The sequence below is a fragment of the Paramormyrops kingsleyae genome, chromosome 8 (assembly GCF_048594095.1).
Source record: "Paramormyrops kingsleyae isolate MSU_618 chromosome 8, PKINGS_0.4, whole genome shotgun sequence".
Taxonomy (NCBI): Eukaryota; Metazoa; Chordata; class Actinopteri; order Osteoglossiformes; family Mormyridae; genus Paramormyrops; species Paramormyrops kingsleyae.
The window spans coordinates 40511256-40534495 of NC_132804.1; the positions used below are offsets into that span (position 1 = coordinate 40511256).

Below are 23240 nucleotides of genomic sequence, written 5' to 3' on the forward strand. Positions count from 1 at the left end.
TAATATTCCATACTCACATAAAATTAATACTGATTTAATTCCGCCTCATATCGGCGAGATGAATATTTTAAAAAATATTTAGCATAAACACTGCTAGAAAGCCACATGAGATGAAGAGGCGAGCCATAACTTAAACTAAACTAGAAGTAAAATTCATATCCCTAGCTAGTTTTGCGTTAGTCTACCATATTAACATAAATTAGCACTGCCAGAAATCGTTCATTTAACCACATATACTACCATATACTAACCACACGTATGGTTAATGTTTATGCTATCGCGTGTGTATATAAAGCTTATTCTCATATGTATCATAACTGCAGATTCAAATATACAAAATTCATATTCAGTTTCTAGGGGCACTAATATCAGCCCATAGGTATCGGAGCAAAATTGGAGCGAGGCAGAGCGACCGCTTCAGCCTTAATTAAAAAACCGCTCCGCGCTCTGACTAAATTCCGGCCGCTCCGCTCCTCGCTCACGCTCACGCTCCATTCCGCTCACATGCTCTGATACCAACCGTACACTGTGAGCAGTGTCAGGTCCAGCAAATATCTCCAGTCCAAGGTCTGCTTAAAATCCGCCCAACGGAAGCTGGAACTAGCCCAATAAGAAATCCCAGTATGCTGTATCTCAAAGAAATAAACTAGTATTTTCCGTGCTGATCACATTCAAATGTTCAACATTTTTAAACCACAGTTAAACACAATGACGTCACGGAGACGGACGCACTTTTCCCAGGGTTGCCAATTTTGGTCAGCTGGCTGGAATGAGATATTCAATTCGGGATAAATCTGCACACACATGCATATGCTTTTACATGTATGTAATGGTTTTATTACCGTGTAAATGGTCTGCAAAGTATCCACCGCTTGTAATGAAGCTAATAGTAGGTTTATATAGGAATAATATAGATTTGCCGTAAGATTTTTTGCGTGAGAGTCTGACGGCGTGAGTGTCACGCCAGATGCGTGAGAATTGGCAGCCTTCCTTTCCTTGTCTGTTTCTGACTTTGGATGGGTAGCGATTCAGTATTACTCAGCATTAGGAGCCACTTGCAATCACAATATACTTATTTTTCCTGTTACAGTCGGCTGTCGCGAAACATTTTGGAAAGTAACCCAAAAACCCGCAACCTAATATTTACCCGCAACTGTATTTTCAAAGTAGCCCAATAAGGCGTTACAACCCCGGACCTGGCAACTTTGACCGCGAGGACTAACAAGTGCTCCGTATTTCTGCAGCTGACATTATTTTGAGCTGCACCCCCCAGCCCAGTTCAAAATAATTTCTGCAGCATTTGCACAAACTAGGTTTGTACTGTCGCGTTTGAATGAAAACGTTATGTCATATTTGTAACGTTTTACAGGAAGTTGTTAATCTTAACGTTTGTTTGTAAAATACCGTAATAAACAAGAATTGTGAGTTTTTTAAGTGTGCTTAATGCAAGAAAAATGCAGTTACGGCGAGCGAGCGCTGGTGCTGCACAAGAGGAATCGAAGCGACTGAGCGATAAGGTGCGGGCAGGCAGTAATTCATAATAGCAATAGATTGATCAACATTGTGTTACAGCCTTATTCCCTTTTTTGCGCGCTGTAACATCACTAATACATTTTCTGAATTTACTACATCAAAGAACAAATTTTCTACAACTCGAGGCCAAAACCAAACGTTTTTATTTACAGCAGAAGCTCAATGTGGGTATCAGCATATTGAAACAGCATTTATTCCCTGAGAAGCACCTTATATTTAAGTGCGGGGGGTGGTGTTTTTACTTAATTTTAAAAGCAAGTTTTATTAATACATCAGTAATTAGATTCCGTTGTAAATGACAAAGATGACCCTTAATTATTCAAGTAACTTTATACAAAAATTAAACACCATTAACAGAAGTTATTTGTCTATTGCAAGATTTAATTGATGGGTCTGTAGCTATATATTTCTAAACCGTCTGCAGGCAGCTTAATAGTTAATACTACGTCTCCCTGTAAGTCAATTCACAGCCCTTCATAACGCTATTTAATATATGTAAGTTTTTCTAGAGCTAGTCTTCATACTGAGAAGCCTACAGCATACACTTATACGTTCTTGGAAGATGTCAAACATGTATGGACACCTGCAAAAATCCCAGTGTTTCATGTGTGTCCAGGTTACCGTCATTTTTAAAATGGAACCAAGATTTCCAGACATAGTCCTGAATGTTCCTCAGTGGTGGCTTTGAGGTCTATAAAATGTAAGTTAAATATTCACATATTAAATTCTATTAGAGTAGGCTCTGTAAAAATAACATATGACAACTTGCCTGTAGCAAAAATTCCAGGCAATACAAAACCCGAAACCCATTCTAAAAACTACAGGTAAGCTCCATACTTATGAAACCTCATCAAAAAAAAAAACATGATTCTAAAGGTTAACTTAGTCTGAAATACTGGAAGAAATTGGACTTAAGTATAGGCCACACACACACACACTCGGCATGGTTTCTTTAAATCCTGCTTAACTAGAGCATAATTGTTCTGTGATGACCAAATATAAGAAACCAGAGGAAATGTGGATGAATATGGCCATATTCAACCAAAATGGTGAGGCTTGTATTTAGCTTCCATATTTAAATGGTGACGATAGCTACTAAACCCAAAACAGAAAAATACAGTAAAATACACAATTCCCTCTGGGAACATGAAAAGCACATTTAAATGTTAAATATAAAGAAACTATACATGTATTGGGTACTATGTGAAGTTACCATTCATTTAAAAAAATAAAATAATCAGGTGCTAAGAGGGAAAAAATTGCAAATTCATCAAGCAGAACAGACATTATGGTGTTGACATAGGAGTTGCACCTTATATCCTGACTTGTTTAATTTACAAAAAAGTTGGAGGCTGAGGAACAATAAAAATATTTTAACTGTCAATCATTTCTGAAAGTTCCAACAGGAGGTCATCCTCGCCCTTGCCAGGGTCTAGTTCCATCTCATCTTCTAGACGGTCATCGGTGAATTCATTCATCAGCTCATCAAAGTCATCCACTGCAGAGCTAGAAGCACGTGCAGACACTGTGCTTAGACGACGGGCTTTACCATGGCTAGGTGTCTTGCATATAGCAAAGGTGCTGAAAGTGTGACAAAATCACAAGTGTGAGCAGATACAGAATGAGAGATCAAAAGCTTCAACACATGAATTAGACCACTGTAGCAAAGATTCCCTTCTGAATTGCTTAGTAAGTTTACCTCTTAGATGTGTCTTTAGTTGGTGATACAGCAGGTTCATAAGTGGTTCCTCTCTGGTCTGTGATGGAGACTACCTGAGGCTGCAGTCTGGAGGATTCTTCAAGATCTAATGCTAAGTCACCAGGACCTTGCACCGAGTATTCCATAACCAAGGACTTAAGGACCTGAGAGCTCCCTTGTACATTTGTGTCCAAAGTTCCTGTGGATGCTGACATCTACAAAAAGATTAAAAAAATAACCAATTTAGATTCTTTAAAGCCAATTCATGCTTCACATTTCCATGAGTGCTTTCGGTTGCAGATGAAGGGATTAGACAAATGTCATCAGGGGTTGGCTGCAGACGCCTGCAGTCGGTACATGTGCAGCCCAGGGGCCGGTTGCACAAAACTCCTTAAGTTTTCCCCTTAAGTATGACACTTAAGGTTTAATTTCTCCTTAGCTAAGGGATTTATTTAAGGGTGTTGCACAGAACCCCTTAAAAGGTTTCCTTAGTTAAGGAAAAACATTAAGGGATTTACAACATTGAAAGACATTTTACAGCAGTAAAATTGTCCCGTTTCCATGGAGACCGTTCATATCTTTGCACTCGCGCTTACTTGTGATACCTGTTATCGCCTCACAAAGTAAAGTTACTCACAAAGTAAGAAAAAAAATGGGAGAAAAGAAAACAAGACAGCCAAATTGGTCAGAGGAGGAAAAGATAATACTTTTGGAAGAATTCAATAAAAGAAAGAACATACTAAAAAGTAAATTTGATCCGCAAATAACAGCAAACAGAAAACAAAGAATGTGGGAGGAAATTGTAATGAAAATTAATTCAAGAAGTCTGGTGAAAAGGTCCATACAAGAGGTGCAAAAAAAAATACGACAACTTATCTGTTCTGGCCAAAAAAGAGATCACTAAATACAGGAGAGAATGTAACAAAACTGGTAAGAACTCGATCTTACTAGTTGACGTTAACTTACAACTTCGGATAGGTTAAATGACTAACATGACTTGAGGGAACTGTTAATGTTAGTCTTTATTGCTGTACATAAGTTGCTCATCTTCTTTCAACAAGTTATTACACATTAAAATATTTAAGGTATAGATATAAAGTAGACTGTAATGGTTCTATAACGTTATATGCTATGGTTAGTTAGCAAGCTAGGCTGAATGTGAAACAGGCTTAACGTTCTTTGGTAAAAATCATTACCAGAATTTATTCTATACAAAATGTCATTTTGAAGGTGGAGGTCCACCTCCAAAACCTCTTTCAAATGAGGCAGCGATGGTAGCGGACATAATTGGTCGTGACTCACCTACAGTGGTTGGAATAACTGGCGGAGGGGAGAGCTGTGGTCATTTGGAAGGGTAACATTCTTCAGGTTAAGCCTAATTAATGACATTAGGGTTAATGTCATGACTATATATTTAACTAGTAAAACCTTGTTCAGTGAGCCAGATGAGTTAATGACGGAAGAATATGACGTTGCGGCTGCAAGTACATCGATTGTCATGCCTCGCAGCCCAGCTAACCCTCCAAAGACACCGGGGGTGTCAAGGTAAGTTTTTGGTACGCCGTGCTACCTTTTCCCGGATCAATTACACAGAAAAAATACAGCACTAAATTTCGATCCAATCATACTGTATAATAAGCATTTTCAGTCTCTCACAGTATTCAATTATATTTCTTATCGCAGTGCAGTTAAAGTTTATACTTAATAAAAAAAATTGCAAGTTATGTGTCACGATCGTCGGTAGGCGAACGAGCAAGCAAGGGAGTGGAGCCAGGAAGTCGGGTAAAACGGGGATTTAATAGGGAAACAGGCAACAACACGGGGTAGAACGACAGCAAACATCAATGACAAGTCTGGGGAAGACTGACTCTGACGAGGACTAGCATAAAACCGCAGAGCGATCATTAATTGCAACGCAGCTGGGAGAGCACAGCTTCGGTTTGTGGAGTGATCCAACTGTAGACGGTCGGACAAATCATAAATTGACTGCAGGTCAAATTTATACAGCAAAATCAATTGCTCGTCATTGAGCGTATCTAAGGGATTCTCCCGGTCACGGAACACTCTTTTTGCTATGCGTTCATTTTCGTTATCTATTAGCATAAACTCCGCCATCTCGCAGTTAAGGTAAGGTTAGAGGTACCTTAATTTTTTTTCCTTAGTTTGGTTGCTAAGGTGTTTTGTGCAACCGTTAAGGGATTCCTTAAATATAAGACCAAGATAAGGAGAAAAACTTAAATACTTAAGAGAAAAAATTAAGGAAACCTTAAGGGGGAGACTTAAGGGCGTTTTGTGCAACCGACTTTATTTTAAGGAGACCTTAACTCGGACTTTAAGGAAAATCTTAACTTAAGGAGTTTTGTGCAACCGGCCCCAGATTTTTATGTGTAGCGGAAGCCTTGCACATTTGTACGCATCGACCGTGCATCAGCATAACTTCATAGGCATTTGCAGTAGGTGGCAGCATGAACTTTCACAAATCAGCGGTCAATGATGAAAGAGTAGAGGAAGAATAGTTGTAGAGATCAAAGTGAGCAACTGTATGAGAATGGTCGGAGCTACCCGCATATCGATTTTTTCATACTGTTCAGAAAGGTATAGTATACTGTATTTTAAAAAGCAGCATTATTCCAGCATTTTGAAATCTTGGCTATAAAATTCACTAAGCACGGGGGTGGGGGAATCTTGTCATAAGAATTTTAAAATACTGTGGTATTCTTATTGTAATACTGCCCAAGCCTTGTGAAATAACTTTAAAACTGTTCATAGACATTTACCTGTTATACTACACTGCTTGTATTTGTTGCAACACATCTGCTCTCCCCTTGTCTGGCAGAAGATTACTGCCGTATGTATGCACCGACTGCGAGCATCCGCAGCCAAAAGTAGTATGAACACAAGAGGCCATGCAGATGATCATCCCCAGCCCAAAAGTGTACGCAAGTAAGTATGACCTAGGATTTACACTGATATGTTACCATACTTGTACAAAATTACAGAGCAGAGTTGCTACTGGTACTTACTGCAGGACGATTACATGATGGCTCCCGAGACTGGATCGCCACAGCTGTACTATTGAGTGGCTTTACTGCAGCAACAGCAGATCGAGGGCTCTCTGGTTCTCTCCTTTTCTGGGTAAGCTGTACTTGTGTGGCAAGCTTCATAATAGATGGCTTCACATTCAGTTTAGGTCTCACTAAAATGTACCAAAATGTCAGGAACTTTTTATCGTATCAAAACACTTTACTCATGCACAAAGTGAGAAAAGCCATTACAAGCTCTTACACATACCTTTTGGTTCAGGTAACTGCCCAGCGGACTTCTTGAGGACAACCTCCTGTGCCTGAGGCTCCACAGGAACAAGGTTATGAACTGGCAGGGGCACAGGAGGGGATCTTTTCCGCAAAGATATAAAGTTTATGGGGCTGGTGGAGGGAGGATCCACCTGTTTTTCCAGGGATGTAGACACCACAATATTCTGTTCTGCAGGAGGGACAGGTGCACTCTCTTTTTGTTTAAGTGCAATCATCTGTTGTCCACCTCCAAGCAAAGCCTTAGGCTTCGTAGAGGACTCCGGTGGTATAGAACTCCCTCCGGGTCTGGCTGCGATGAGGGATTTTCCCTTCTGTATAGCTTGTTCTTGGGCTAAGACTGAGCTGTGCTGTGATTGCAGGGAGGAGTCTACCTGCTCCATCTGCTGCTTGCGGAGTTTCTTCTCTCTCATAATCTCTTCAAAGGATTTCACATTGACATTCTCTCCTGAAGAACATGCTTTTCCGTTGGTTGCTATCATCTGCAGCAAACAATACAAAACATCAACCAGACATTCTTTCATAGCCAAGACCATATAAAACTCCTATGAGGCGTCTACCTTTATGTCAACAGTCCCTGTTGATTGCTCCATGCTTGCATGTGTCTTCTGCTCATTAATTTTAACAGCATCTACAAAGACATACATCAGACATCAGGTCTGTCAGATTTCAAACAAAATTGCAGTCCATTTTAGGTTACTTTTGGTTACTCAGGTCAGGTCAGGTTGAGGAACATGCACTGATGCAAGGAGTTGCAGCACCCACCACATGACAAAACACTTCAGGATCCCAGCTAGCGACCCCCCAGGCAGACACACGGTCCAGTCCCACCCTCCAGAAATGGCCATCCACCAACCGCAGCCAGGTGTTACATGGGCATCCCCTTGGTCTAGTCCAACCGCTTGGGTCTCAGCAACGAGCATCCTGCGAGCCGGATCACCCTCAGGGAAACGTGCCACATAGCCATAGTACTGTAACTGATGTTCCCCCGCAATGCAAGTAATATGCCTCATTCAGGACTCACCCAGCGAACGCGAAGGTCAAACCAGCGGTACCCAAGAGACATAGTACCGAAGGAGTCGGTATCACATACCCCTTTTCCAATGACCTCATGACCCCCATGCTCTCCCAATTCATCTATATACTTCATAGGAAGAGTCACCAGAGACATGAATATCGCTGCCGAGGTAAGTGAACCTCTCAACGAGGTCAACACTGTCTCCGCAGGCAGACACACTACTGATGGTTGTGCCTAAGACAGGGGTGTCCAATCTTATCCGCAAAGGGCCGGTGTGTATGCGGGTTTTCGCTGCAACTCCCTAATTAGATTACTAATTAGAGGACTGATTGGCTGAAAAGTCCTCACACCTGGGGTTGAACAGCTGACCTACAGGTTATCCCAAAAACCAGCATATACACCGGCCCTTTGCGGATAAGATTGGACACCCCTGGCCTAAGAAGTCAAAAGCCTGGATCAGAGCCTCCATTGACTCTGCAAAGATCACAGCATCGTCCGCAAAGTCAAGATCAGTAAATCTTTCTTCAACAACAGATGCCCCACAGCTGCTGGACCCCACAACCCTGCCCATGACCTAGTCCTTGCAAGCACTGAACAAAGTAAGAGTATGAACACACCCCTGGCAAACCCCAGAAACAACTGCAAAGAATGCAGAGGTTCTAGTGTGTAGGCCAGCCATGACATCCAGCAACTTCGGGGGATCCTGCAAAGTCTCAGGACATCCCTCAGGGCAGCTTGATTAACTGAGTCAAATGCTTTCTGAAAATTGACAAAGGCTGTAAAGAACATCTGCAGATACTCACGTTTATGCTCAATGAGAAACCTCAGTGCCAGGATGCAGTTGATGGTAGACTTCTTAGTCTAGACTGCTCCGGTCGCTGGTAGGCGAGCAAGTGAGCAAGGATACTGTTAAGGATGACCCAAGCAAAGACTTTACCTGGCACTGAGAGCAGTGTTATTCCTCTGTAGTTGCTGCAATACAGGCGATCACCCTTCCCTTTCCAGATATTGACAAAAAGTCCCATTTTCCAGTCATTTGGGATGTCTGTCTCCCAAACGGATACAAAGATTGCCTGCAATGCCAGGACGACAGCTGTGCCACCTGTCTGGAGAAGTTCACCCCAAATACCACAGATCCCTGCAGCATTTCCTACCCCCCGCTGATTCACCACATGTGCAATCTCAGTGAGATTGTTCTAGGGATCAGCCTCAAGAACTGTGGACCCAGAGATGTCCAACATCCAAGCCAAAGGATCAGCTTTAAACAGCTGCTCAAAGTACCTGGCCCAGAGGGTCACAATCACAAAGTCATTCGTATGGATCAATCCATCACCTGCCCTGACTGCAAGTCTCTGAGGACCAGATTCAGATGTATGTAATGCTTTGATTTCTCTAAGCAGGATGTGGGTTACTAGACCACAGATGGTGCGTCACCTGCTCACAGATTCCTCTAACAAATGCCTCATCATCTGCCCTCAGAACCCTCAGTCATCCTCCTCAGTTCCCGGTACAGATTGGAGATTCCATCAAGTTGTGCCCTGCGACTCCTCTCGATAATATCCAGGGTTCCCTGCAAGATAAACATCTCCTTCTGGGAACACAGGCAACACCAGCACAACCTTCAGGGTCTTGTCATGGACGGTCTCCCATATCATGTTAGAATCACCAGTCGTACCCAAGTCTGCAAGTTCCTCACACAAACTGCATGCAAACTCATCAGAAACAGCTTGATCTTGGAGTCTGGCCAAGGCCAGCTTCATTCTCCTAGTAGGCGGTAGCCTACTGGATCTAAGCTGAATCTTCAGAGTAGCAACAAGTCTGTGGACAGAATTCACAAACTGGGCACCTGTAGACCCTGCAGTTTTACAGGAGTCTCCAGCATCCAAGTTCAAATATGTGGCTTGGTGTTGGAACCAGGATCCAGTGACATGCAGCCCCTGATGTTTCACAAAGTCAAGGAACATGGAGCCACTCTCACCCCGGTCACGAAAATCATGGCGACAGACATAACCCTCAAAGCGAGCCCTGTCAGTACCAGTTGTTGCACTGAAGTCACCCATGATCAGGGGAGTGTCACCACTGAGCAAAGGTGCGACTAAAATGTCTCCCACAATGAGACATCACTCACTATGGTCAAAGAATACACTAAGGCAAGACACCCAAGGAGTGCCTTAGCTCGAGTCTCTCAATACGGTCATTGAAAGGAGTGCCGTAAGACAGCAATGGAATGAGTCAATCTGCCACAGCAACAGCTACTCCCTGAGTATGGCAACCATCAGAGCGACCAGACTAAAAACAGGGTGTATCCAGAGTGGTTCTAATCACTGACATTCACAGCATAGAATCACATCTTGGACCATGAAATAGGAAGTCAATTCACTTATAGCCCAGCACCGTGAATGCTACATTTTCCTTGGGTTTCACGTGTTTGCTTACCAGGCACTCTGAACAGTGTGTTGATAAAGTAACATTTTAAAAAACATTTTATGCATTAGCTGTCATTAATATAGTAAATACTGTTACTTTGTTTTTATATGTGCTCGGTGTTAACGATTATCATAATTAATAGTTATGACTAAAGGTAGCTTAGTCAGCTATCGAAGCTAACGTTCCCATTTCACTAAGGAGTTTGTCAAATTACCATTGACATGAGGTAACGTTACATATTAAGCATTTTTTTGTCTTATAAATGGGTTCATGATTATAATTAGTTGCACCGCTACCATGTTAATACACCTTAATAAAATATCAGTTAACAGCTCTTGAGGCACATGGTTCATTGTGAACATTTTTAAATTCATGGCAAAACAGCAAAAAAATGTTGTGGTAATTTATTTGCCAAAAAATACCAGGTTGCAATAAATGTGTGTATTTTTACGTGCGCTTTTTAAGTGCTGCATTTGTAAACAGCGTTCAAACAAAAAAAGCATTTTTTTCATGTTATTTTATCTCCCTCATTTACCCTTATTACCCCCACTCCCACTCTTTTTGTCCCTAGAGTGCAAGGTGTGAATGGGACATTACATAGTGGTAGTTTTTGCAATGTTTGCCCAATTTGGCTTATTTTGTGGATAAAGAATCATAATGGATTTTGACCACTGGACCCTTCAAGGTGAGTGCTCTCTACACAAGTAAATAAACCAGAAGGCCAGCCTTTATGAAACATCATACAATATTGTTGTTGCATTTTATTTGAAATGAGAAGTAAAATGCAATTTGACTGAGGCATCTTATTGCTTTGCCTTGTTACTCTGACAAATATAAAATGATCAAATCATCATATACGTCACTTTTTGTATCTTTTCTAAATAAGACTGTGCCCATACCCAACTGTAATAACGATTAAAGCGATCTGTTTTTAGTATTTGTTAAAGTGAGGTTTTTATTTTCTTGGCGTTGTGTGATTAAGATTAATTTCACAAGATTAATCATTTGAAATACTTAAATTAATGAGCACAAAAACATGACAAACACGACTGTATCATGGGTTTTATGGCTTTTTGGGGGGGTTCACAGGCTGCTGTGAGGATTTCTGACCGTCTCAATGTTGTTTCGATGCGTTAGCTGTATGCTAATGCCATTGCCCATTATCAAAGACAAAAGGTATGATACGCTGAAGTATGTCGCTGCTGGTGGTTAAAAGGTTGTCGCTGGTTCTATGGATGATAGGACCTTTCTGAAACAATCTCGGACCATGAAATAGGAAGTCAATTCACTTATAGCCCAGCACCGTGAATGCAACATTTTCCTTGGGTTTCACATGTTTGTCGTTTGTGGGCCTATACGGATTCGTCTTAGGCCACTTCTGATTGGTAAGCATGACTGGCACGCGAGAAGCATAGCACTTCTGATTGGTGAGAATGACTGATACACAGGGAGCACGGCATGAATTTGTAAAACTATTCTCACTACAGTTTTAAACAATGGGTCCAACGTACTATATAAAGTATATCTTAAATCGAAGTCTTTGCAATTTACTAATCGCGTTGTTTCAAATCGCGATTTTGATTTTAACCTGATAAATCGTCCAGCCCTAACAGGCAATAGTACATAACTGTGCACACACATGTGCCCTGCAATGAACTGGCATCCCATTCAGGCTGTACCCTAGCCTTGTGCCCTGTGTTTCCTGGGATAGGCTTCATCCCCACACGACCCTGTCCAGGATAAGCAGTTGGCAGGATGAACACCAAGGAAGCCAAGATCCTATTTAAATAGTACATAAAAGCAGAAACACTAGTACTATGATGATTGCTATACATTCTGATATGGATTGTATCAACAATCCAATGGATACCTGTAGCCATGGATTTGTTGATGCGAAGTATTCGTCTCTTGGGGAATCCTTTGTCAATAGAAGGCTGCTTCTCAGTTTGGGCATCTTGAACTTTGGCCTGCATCCGTGCTGCTTTCTCCCTGCGAATCTCGTCCAATGTCTTTACCCTGACTTCCTCCATTTTAGCCGATGCCTCATCCTGGGGACCCATATCCACAAGGATATCTTTCTTTTCTGACAACGAAGCTTCAGAATCACTGGCTATCTTCTTTGCTTCCAGTTTTTTTTTAGCATGGAAAACCTCTGAGTATTTCCAGATGTCGGGGCTGGCCAATGCCTTGCCAGGTCTTTTCAGGGGGCCAGGAGGTTTAGCAGTAGTGCAAATACTGCCTGTTCTGGCTTGCTCCTGTGATCTGCTTGCCTTTTCTTGCTTGATTTCTTCAAGGGTCTTTATCCGGATCTCTCCATGCAATTTTACATCAGTACAAGTGTCTACAGATTAAAGCAAAACACGATCAACACACAACCATTAACCAATATAAAACACAGTAGAGATGCACCGATCCGATATTCGGATTGGTATTGGCGCCGATCCAGACTTATTTGACGGATCAGAGTATCGGCCTTGCGTGACCGATCCACGTCCTATACTTACTTATTTACTTTTTTGGCAATCTCTAAAAATATAGCTCCTATTTCGTTTTAAATCTATTTGTACAATCAATCGCATGACAGCTCTTTCCCATTTTACATGTTTTTTTTTTTTTGCGGCATTCAAATCGAATGCTAACGTTGCCCCTCAGTCTTTTTTGCTACTCAGTGGGTGTGAGTTCAGTGACTTCCGCCTGCTGTGACATCATGCGCATACCCTTCGCAGTACAAGGAGCGTAAGATAAGACATGACAATATGGGAGTATTTATGCTTTTAACAGAAACCAGCGATTTGCAGTCTTCGTAAAATAAAGTTTTGAGAGGTGGGAATAGCGTTTAATGGACGATCCCACTTAAAGCACATGCAACTGTGCGAGACGAAAAAAAAGCAATAGATGATTTGGGAGTCGCTAACTTGGACTGTTCTGCGAACTTGCTGGCTTAATATACAAGAGGGGCTGCCATCGCAACAAAGTGTAACTGAGATGACGCCAATGGGAGAAAAACTTAAAATTTTAGGCATTCGCCACTTGTGTATACTTCATATTGAACTGCAAATGCCTCAAAAACGCTTAAAACAGGACGTACAAACGAGGTGGAACAATACGTTATGTATGTGTGTAGTAGCCTAATGAAATATTTTTTGTCATACATTTTTTCCATCTGTATTTACTGGCTTAAAAAAATATGTAAAGTATATGAAAGTAAAAAGAACTCTTGTATCGGAATCTGTATCGGTATCAGTAGTTGTGTATCAGAATCAGAACTGAACTGAAAAAAATGTGGATCGGGCCATCCCTAAAACGTAGTATATCAAAAAACATACCAGTTTCAGAGCAAGCAGATTCTACTGGCAACCCCAGTCGGTTTCGTACTGACTTTTGAGCTGAAGCAGAGAGAAAACAAGGACAACATTATTCTCAAAATATGTTGACTAGAGGGGGAAAGAAACCCTTTGAGGGTACAATTCCTGAACAGTTTAACTTCCTACCAAGGCGTTCCCCAAGTCGGCGTTTAAGGGGGAAGTCTGTCTCTTCTGGTTCATCTGCAAGAATAATGCCACATCTGGTCAATACTGCAGCAGGCAGATATTGACTACTTTTAAAGTTGACAGTGCTAATTTCTCAAGTAATTACCCAGGTTCCCTAACTTAATTTCTGTGAATATGGATAAATAACTGCTGTGGAGAAAGCATTTTCCAGCAAACCAGTAGCATGATTAGTACTTTTATCATGAAGATTTTCTTACTTCTGTGAAATACATTCTGTAAAAAAAAAGTAATTTGTGTGTATTCCAAGTAGCAATACTGCTAATACTGGAAAAAAAAACACACATACATTCCACTAACTTTATATTAGGGCTGCTACGATCAAGTCAACGTAATCAAAGAGAAAGATGAAAATGTATCAACATCAATATTTTAAATTGACATCTTATTTTAATGAAATCACCTTTTTGATTTCTAAAATGTTTCAATTAATTATAACAGATGTTTCCCTTCAATATCAAATGTAATTATGGAAGTAATTCAAATTCTCACAAAAAAGATGGTTTGTACAGTTAGGTTTCGATAGCATACCACAGTGCCACTAATGCTATGCATGAGCCCCAAGAGAGAACACACAAAGGTGCTATTCTGGATGATGGACCACCAGAACAGTCAAAACCACTCTAAATGTTGTCTGTTCACATTCATTATATTGTCATTAGTAGGGAGAGCATTTCATACGTTTTGTCCTTGTGCCTGCCATATATATACCCATTATTAAAGGATATAAAAATATATGCCTGCTACCTTAAACATTTCTGAAACACTTATTAAATGGAAATTCTATGCTACAATCTGAGCTTATTATATGTTGATGGTACAGATGTGTGTTTGTGTGCATTGGGCTTGAAGGAACCAAAACCTGTTGGACTTTAAACTGCTAAAAGTATTGCAACACCACCACCGTTTTTTACTTTGTTTAACCACAAGATCTCCTCTTAAAAGATATTGTCCCTTTTGGGCATCACAATACACCTCCCATCAACATTTTAGGAGTACAGTGGTACCTCGGTTCTCGAACTTAATCCGTTCCGGACTCCGGATCGAATCCTAAAAGCATTTTTTTCTTAATGACTTCCAAAACGATCAAGATCTTATCCCAACATTACCCCTGTCCTGCCCTGATCGTCCGCTCCTTCCATGTGCCACGCCCCCTCGTTAACCTCGTGTGGGATCCCCATGTGATCAGCTGTTTCTGGTTGTTGTCATTAGTCCTCTGTATTAAGTCCGCGTTTCAGTTTGTTTCCCCAGTCCGGTCATTGGGTGCGTTTGACTTGCTTACAGCGCTGGCTTAAAGCAACGCATTCTGATCCTGATGCAATGCATTATGGTTAGATGCACTGCAACTTCTCACCTGGCTGCACAAACTGGAACCGCCTCTGTGACGACACACCTTTGCCCTTATTGTAAACAGTTTAGTTACACGTATGACGTTTGAATCAGGCATTTCCGATGCGTAATCTGCTATTTCTCCCGAATATCACGTAAAGCAGTGAGAACTGGTTTTCAGTTAATTTACCTGGTAAAATAAAGTTTAAATAAATTACATAAATGCTCTAATAGTACACGTAAGTTAGTGGTTTATTTATTGTTAGTTACTGTAATGTTGCGCTGCTTTATTTGGTTAATCGTCCAGTCTGTGAAGAAGGCATTCAAGTAAGAATTGTATTGTAGTATGACTCATTTCCCGGTGCATACAATTTATATTAGGTCAGCGTTCACGGTTCAACTTCTGATGTTCAGATCGAGTTCTAGGTCAAACTGGTTTGTTTGACTTTCAAGAAATTCGAGTTCTAGTGAGTTCGAGAACCAAGGTACCACTGTACTGCTCATCTGTTTATCTAATTTTGGGTGTAAGTCATGTCTTTGTAGTGCCAAATAGCCAAAGTCTATTATCTAAACCCCTCCTGTGACAGTTTGCTGTTGTCAAAATAAAATTTACTTAAAAGAAACTGTCAATTTGATTTTCTGGAGGAAAAATCAGATTAGTCAACCAATCGGTGAAATAGTCAACAGATAAACTGATAGAAAAATTGTTGTTAGTGGCAGCCCTAATATTTGGATATTTTTATTATTTAAGAAAACACTGTGCAAAAACACTTCAGGAGGACCTGAAAACCAAAGTGATTCAAATCACGAATCCCACCATACACCACTGCTGTTAGGCTTTTGAAGCCAATGAGTGACCACCTCTACTCCCACTTCAAAAAAAAGACTTGCCTATTCAATGTTTTGCATGAACATCGTCCAAAGTAGTTTTAAAATTATGACCTAATAATAAAATATTGCCTTTTGATCAACTACTACTTTTTGCCCCAGACATGGTGAAAACCACCTCCAAAATGGATATTATGGTACTATGGTAATAATGACATTTACACAGTTACACCTGTGACTGGGAAACTTTTAAACTTATCTTGTGCTTTCTGGGGTCTTACGTGCCTTTTTCATTAATCTGTTCCATATTAGTAACTTGGTACCTGAACACATATCACACATTATAATATTAATCCTACAAACCTATGCTAGCACTGACAAGCTGATCTCCGGGGGAGACCTTCCTCTTTCCAAGTCTGTCACCAATCTGACGTTTTGGCGGGTTTTCAGTCAGAAGTTGGCAATCTAAGCAAAACCATGACAAAAAGTTTAATGAACACAAGCCAGACAACCAAATATCTACAATTTCTCTAGGCTAAAATAATAATTCAAAAATTAATGAAAAGGTGGTACTTCAAGCACTGGGAGATTTCACAAGAGTTTGGCCACTCTGCCCACTGAGCAGCTAAGCACTTAACTCATGCCACAAGAGCAGCTCAATAAACCAGGGCTGTGGAGTCGGAGTCGGAGACAATTTTGGGTACCTGGAGTCGGAGTCGGCAAAAAGTTAACCGACTCCGACTCCTACTAAATTTAAATGGGAATTAAAAAAGTAAGTTGAAATGTCCCAATTCACAAACAGTCATAATGAACTACTTCTCTGCTGTAAGAATAAAGCCCAATGCATGCAGTCCATAATGTTACCACAAAACGAACATGTCAAGTAACCATGAAGCATGCTTTTCATTGACTGTATGCGTCACTATATGGGATGTAATGCACAGGTAAGGTGCGGCACCGCTTTCCATTGTGTCGTGTTCCACTGTTACAGGGAACTGTGAACCTAGCCTAAAGCCCCCCTTACATTTACAGATGCACTGCCGATTTTTCGGCCGTTCAACGAGTCATCACGCGTCAAACGCCTGAAAAATCATCTGGTGTGTTCTCAGCTCCGTCGGCTCCCCTTCGCTATGCGCTAGTGAAGGGGGCCGAAGGAGCCGAGAACACAGATCTCCCTACCTGTCTCCAGCAGAGGCTCGTTCTGCTGATCAGCTGGCCGGTGAGTGACACAATGCACTAAACTTCCGGCTGGCTGACAGAGGAGACAGCCACTGCAGCAGACAGAGGCATCACATTACTTTGGATGGGGGCGGTGGTCGAGATTTTCGGCAAGCTATATACATACAGAGGAGTCGGAGTCGGGGAGTCGGAAGATTTAGAAACTGGGGAGTCAGAAGATTTAGAAACTGAGGAGTCGGAGTCGGAGCATTTATCTACCGACTCCACAGCCCTGCAATAAACCCAGGCTACCCAGGTAACAATCTGTGCCCATAACACTGTAATAGTAATGGAGCCAAGACTAAGAAAATGTTACTTGCTATATGAATGCTACATAGGTAGGTCACATAGGTGTATGATTTTAATATATACCCTCTTTGGCTGTGAGTATTGCTGATGTCAGGGAAGCTCTGATGTTCTCCTTCTCTACATTCATTCCATTGTTGCTGTAGGCCTGGACAGAAAGCTGTCCTATATGAAGACAAAAGTTATAGCATACATGAAATGCACCTATGCATCCAATACCTTGCTCTTTTCTTTAAAGCTTAGCATTAAACAATGGAGTAATACTCATCAACAGTAAAATAAAGTTTCTGTATTCATACCAGATTTCTTCAAATTTGCCTTCAGTGCTTTCCTTAATCTGATTTCCTCGAGTGTTTTAATGCCAAAATTCAAGGAATCACCTGGTTAGAAGGAAAAAAGGGATTTTAATTCCAGACATTTCACAGAAATGATAAAAACTACATTGCACAGATGGGGCAATATACCTTGATTATTACTTAACTTCCTGGATGAGACAATTCTCAATGCATCTGATCCTGCCTTATGATCATCGCCTTCCTCTGAAAACTGATCTATAGAATGACATCATAAAAATAAGTGAAAAATAAATGGAGACCACACATACACATGAAAGTACACAGCAAAACACATTCTTCACAAAATTAGTGTACTGTAGAGAATTAAGCAATACCATCCTCGTCCTCATCCTCATCATCCACAGTGTTTATGACCACTGGAGGGTGAGTAGGACTTGGTACATTTTCCAAGGTTTCAGTCTTGATCACTCCACGAAGCTGAGGGTTAGCAGGGCTGGCTATAGGAGCAGGAGCTGGAGGCAGTGGGTCAATCAAGAGGGCCTCTTCTCCCCCCTCCTTTCTTAAGATTGGGACTGTGACACACAAAGAGATATGTCACTGGTCGCTAAACTAATTCTGTTAAAAATATAATGCCAGTAGAACTTATTTTAAGAGACCTCACCTTTACTAGGTGGAACATAAACCCCATCAATAAAACGAGGCTTCTCATGGTGAAAGGCGCAGTGGGGCTTTTGGCAGCCGGCTGGCTGATTCTCCCAATAGCAAGGAATCTCACTGCGTTTTTTCTGAAATGGAAAGGCGAAAATAAAACTGCAACAGTGTAATTAGACATATTCCACTAACATCCTCAAAGTTTTTTGAATATAAACATCTATTATACACAAGTAGTTCTTGTAGTTTTTATTAGAGGAAGGAATCCCTTTTTTTAATGGAAAAAGAAAATACACCAGACCTAATTTGGTCAAAATTTGTAATATAAATTGCTTTCAATTGATAAAAAGCCAAAATCTAGATAAGGCATTACCTTGATCTCCATGTGACGAAACTTACAAATCTTGCGAAAACAGCGGTTCTCTTGCCAGAGATTACAGACAGTCTCACTGCCCATAGCAGCCTCACAGTGACGAAAAGGGCAACTATCTCCCTGCAAAATAATAACCTGCAAATGTGCCAGCTTCTAATTTCTATTTAAATAAATACATTCCATAAAGCCAGAGCCAATATCAAATCAGAAAAAATATATATTTTAAAAGCATGTGGTAAAATGTATTTTAGAATGATAAAAAAAAAGTGGTTGTGGAGTGTTCAAAATGTTACCTTAGTACAAGTTGAGTAGAAATAGAAGTAGCAGTCATCTCCGTGGTTTGTCATGCTCACACTGGTGTAGGCTACAGCTTCTGCCCCAGACCTGACTAAATTCCAGAACCAAAGACAAAGTCTTTGCTTGGGTAGTGTGTATTCAGCAGAACTGCAGTAGTGTCCCTGCTCATGCAAAGGAGATAGGTGATATGATTAAGATGCCAATTCTACCTATTTGTTATGTACAGTGGTACCTCAGAACTAGAACTTAATCCTCCGGATCGAATCCTAAAAAGTTCGAATTGTGATAGAATTTTCCCCTTAAGAAATAATGGAAAACCAATTAATTGGTTCCCATCCCCAAAAAATTACACCTAAATATGTTTTTTTTAGCATTTAAACATAAAATGAACCTCAAAGGGTAGGCCTATTACAGCAGCTACAGCGGGATCTTAATTTAATTAGTGACTGGGCTGACACCTGGCAGATGAAATTTAACATAGACAAATGTAAGGTACTCCATGTAGGGAGCAGAAATATAAAGTACAGGTATTTTATGGGACCTACTGAAATAAAGGTAGCTGATTATGAGAAAGACCTTGGTGTGTATGTTGATGCTTCCATGTCTCATTCTCGCCAGTGCGGGGAAGCAATAAAAAAGGCCAATAGGATGTTGGGGTATATCTCCAGGTGTGTGGAGTTTAAGTCAAGGGAGGTAATGCTAAGATTATACAATTCCTTGGTGAGACCTCACCTAGAATATTGTGTACAGGTTTGGTCACCATATCTTAAAAAGGACATAGCGGCCTTAGAAAAGGTGCAGCGTAGGGCCTCAAGAATGATTCCTGGTCTTAGAGGAATGTCATACGAGGAAAGGTTATTTGAGCTAAATCTGTTCAGCCTCAAGCAAAGGAGACTGAGGGGGGACATGATCCAGGTCTATAAGATTCTAACAGGTTTGGATGCTGTTCAACCAAATAGTTACTTCAGCATTAGTTCAAATACAAGAACTCGTGGCCATAGGTGGAAATTAGCGGGAGAACATTTCAAACTGGATTTAAGGAAGCACTTCTTTACACAGCGTGTAGTCAGAGTATGGAATAGTCTTCCTGATAACGTAGTGCAAGCTGAATCCTTGGGTTCCTTTAAATCAGAGCTAGATAAGATTTTAACAACTCTGAGCTATTAGTTAAGTTCTCCCCAAGCGAGCTCGATGGGCCGAATGGCCTCCTCTCGTTTGTATAGTTCTTATGTTCTTATAAAACAAGAAGAGCATATACTGTACTTAACCCACCTAAGCACATTTATCAAAACAGTAATTTGTAAAGTAAGAAAATAAATGTATCCAAACAATGTGTCCTGCCCCGGTCGTCTGCTCCTTCCTTGTGCTTTAAACTCCTTATAACCCTGCATAATTAACATGCAGCCTTCCTCTGTGAAATGTGGAGATCATGCCATCAGTTAAACGGTGACTTGCACTACTGAACATGCTCCATTTATGTGAACGTGCACAAAGCCCAATTGAGTTAACATCGATGCAACAAATCAACTTATTAACTGGCGTCATAGTACTCATTAGCACCGACTGAGACAACCTAGGGCCTGTACTATGAAGCGGGGTTACTAGCTTATCGGGGTAACTTGTCGGATTTAAGGAAACAATGTGTCCTGCCCCGGTCATCTGCTCCTTCCTTGTGCCACGCCCCCTCGTTAACCCCATGTGGAATCCCAGTGTCATTAGCCCTCTGTATTTCATCCGCGTTTGTTTCCCCAGTCCGGTCATTGTATTGTCCGTCTGCATTTTGCCTGCCTTACCTGTAATTAAACTCCGTATTCCCCAATACCCTGACGTCTGCACCTTTGTCTCCTTTCTGTCCCCGTTCGGCTCAACAATATTATAATGAAACGCATTAATGGTTTATTATTAATATTAAAATAAGAAATCTTTATTTTTTAAATTTATTTTATTATAATAATAATAATAACTGTTACTGTCCATCATTGTCTAAATGTATTTTTACTGTCTAAATATATGTATTCAGCTTGTGAAAACATGCACGACGCTATCACAGCAAATGCGAAGCTGAGACTGAAGCGTTACCCTTTGTTTCCGCTGAGAGACGTGTCGTGTGACTCATTTCCCAGCGCGTACAAGTTCTCTTATGTCAGCATTCACGGTTTGACTTCTGAGAGTCAGATCGAGCTCTAGGTATTTTTTTTTTCCGAACTGGTTGGTTTGACTTTTAAGAAATCTGTTATGAGTTCGAGAACTGAGGTACCACTGTATTACTTCCCAAACATTTCAAAGCAATGCACAATTATTCAGAAAAAAAATCTTTTTGATAAAGTTTGTGTCCAAATGCAAAGATTCACCTGAAGTCGTCAAGAAGATTCCTCGATTCTGTATGCACTTCTCAGTGGTGTCTCCGTGGGGGTCCTGAAGAAACACTCAGTTGATGAGTTACACTGAAAAGAACCAAAGGAATTTGTGTCCAATGGCCTTTCTCTGGAAGACAGCAAGACCGCCTTTGTTATGGTTGTCCTGCAAAATACTACATGGATGGAGCACCAAAGTCCTTTTTCCCCCTTTCTCTTTTATTGTGGTTGATGTGACAACAGAAGAGGTGAAAAGCTCTCCTCTTCTATGTTGTTTTAACTCCAGAAGGCAGCCAGGGGGAAATTGCAAGGGAAGGGGTAAAAAAATGAGCTGCTGGGAAAAAAATCTTCCATTTCTTCTTACAGTGAATAGTAACAGGGATACAGAAATAATGGGTCAGATTTCCTGCGTTCACATGAAACTCAGGGAAGAAAAAAAAGACTCCATCTTCTATGCTATCTATTTTCCTTAAAATAATCTAGTTAAATCCAGTGATCTTCAAACACAAGTTGCTTCTTTACCTATAATGATGGGGGAGGGGGGGGGGGAAGAGACTTCTGGGATATTGGTTATGAAAATGCACTTTGCAATTAAAGCACAATAAAAAAAAACACACAAATCATGATTATACTTAATAAAGAGCAATTTGCCCTTTTGATTGGATTACAGGCAAATTATTAATAATACGACGACATAAAAGAGCTTTGCTCTTATTTACTTGAAAGCTGGAGTGATTTAAGTTATATTCTTTGTAAGCTATGCAGGCACATTAATGTCACATGTTAAAAAACTCCAACCTGTCATACTCACGTTTTAAATTTGGGATAATTTATGTAAACATATTGAATTTTTAACAATTTTGAAGAAAAAAAATACTGGCCACCACGTTCCTCCAGAATCATTATGCTGGTCTTTTATAATCTTCTTTTACACACTGCAGGTTTTAATTTAATAAATTCCTAACTAAGGGGGTAACCTGAACAATACGGGTGACACCAATTGTAAATAGATTCTGGGCCAAACGTTTCTTACGTGTTAGCTATGTTGTTAGCTAGCTAAATGTCTGCAGTAGAGATATACCGCAACAGCTTATAAGTCAGAGTAAGCGATTAGGTAAACACCAAAACGCTTTCTTTATATATATATAGGAAATTATGCGGGTGGCAATATAACCGTAAAGCAAAAGCACGAATCACATAAAACCAACAAGACTGTTTACGAGCAATTTCTTGGAGTATACGTTTGTAATCCTCAAGATACTGGAACACACAATTTATTAAAGCGTCAGCGGTCTTCCTAGTCACCACGTTGCTAAATATGGTTCGTTAACGGAAATGGTTTTAATATTAAACACGATTAAAGAAAAAGTATCCCCGCCACGTTTCATTTACCTACCTATAAATATGGGCCTACCCGGCCTAGAAGAGAACTATCTGGCTAGCGACGGTATTATATGATTTACTTCTGATTACATCGAATATACTTACACTACACATACACGTAAAATTTATGGACATTAAGCAATTAATCAGTTATCAGAAGATTACGCATAAATAATACGGCACCCACAAGAGACCAGGTCGATCACCTCGAACTCTTTCTCTTCGTCTTGTTCGTTTGTTAGCAATTTAAAACAAAGATGGCGTCCGTTCAGAGCGGAAACACTCATAGAAATTAAAGTAACTAGAATGGCAGCAAGCGACGTTTCAATAGTATCACGTGTTGTTAAATGGGCGTCATCCGTTTGTTTGAGGAATTTCTAGTCCATATAATTCTGTGGAATATTAGCGATAATATGTTCATACAACCGGGTAAATAATACGTATAACTAGTTTTATAACCAAGCTTTTTTTTCTTAATTTACAATGTTGGTCCTCCTCCGAGCGATCGGTGCTCTTTCTTTTTTTATTCACCCTAAAAACCAAAGCAGAAATTCTTATACGCATCAATTACAGCCTACCCTCGTAACACAAGTTGCGAATAGTGGTGGAAATCATCACTCTTTATAATTATTCGATTTTTTATGTCAAAACAGCTAAATTCAGTGTCCA

General features: G+C 40.5%; 1 protein-coding gene across 12 annotated transcripts; it reads right to left on the reverse strand.

The window, feature by feature from the left end:
• Window positions 1–1653: 1653 nt before the first annotated feature.
• On the reverse strand, window positions 1654–22873 carry LOC140592354 (zinc finger CCCH domain-containing protein 11A-like). Of its 12 annotated transcripts, none has more exons than XM_072715858.1 (18): window positions 22778–22873; window positions 21186–21249; window positions 18831–18925; window positions 18538–18657; window positions 18175–18298; window positions 17888–18085; window positions 17682–17768; window positions 17517–17597; window positions 17284–17382; window positions 16057–16158; window positions 13480–13533; window positions 13315–13374; window positions 11859–12329; window positions 7104–7174; window positions 6524–7025; window positions 6256–6428; window positions 3233–3447; window positions 1654–3114 (listed from the first exon to the last, which is right to left on the reverse strand). In XM_072715858.1, exons 1-18 carry the CDS (start codon window positions 22856–22858, stop codon window positions 2907–2909), a joined length of 2805 nt encoding a protein of 934 aa, XP_072571959.1. In that variant the 5' UTR covers window positions 22859–22873; the 3' UTR covers window positions 1654–2906. The 12 variants fall into 12 exon arrangements, with proteins under 12 accessions (XP_072571959.1, XP_072571970.1, XP_072571966.1 ...); XM_072715869.1 differs by having other exon boundaries at window positions 22759–22868; XM_072715865.1 differs by having other exon boundaries at window positions 18831–18995; window positions 22759–22867.
• Between the last annotated feature and the right edge of the window lie 367 nt (window positions 22874–23240).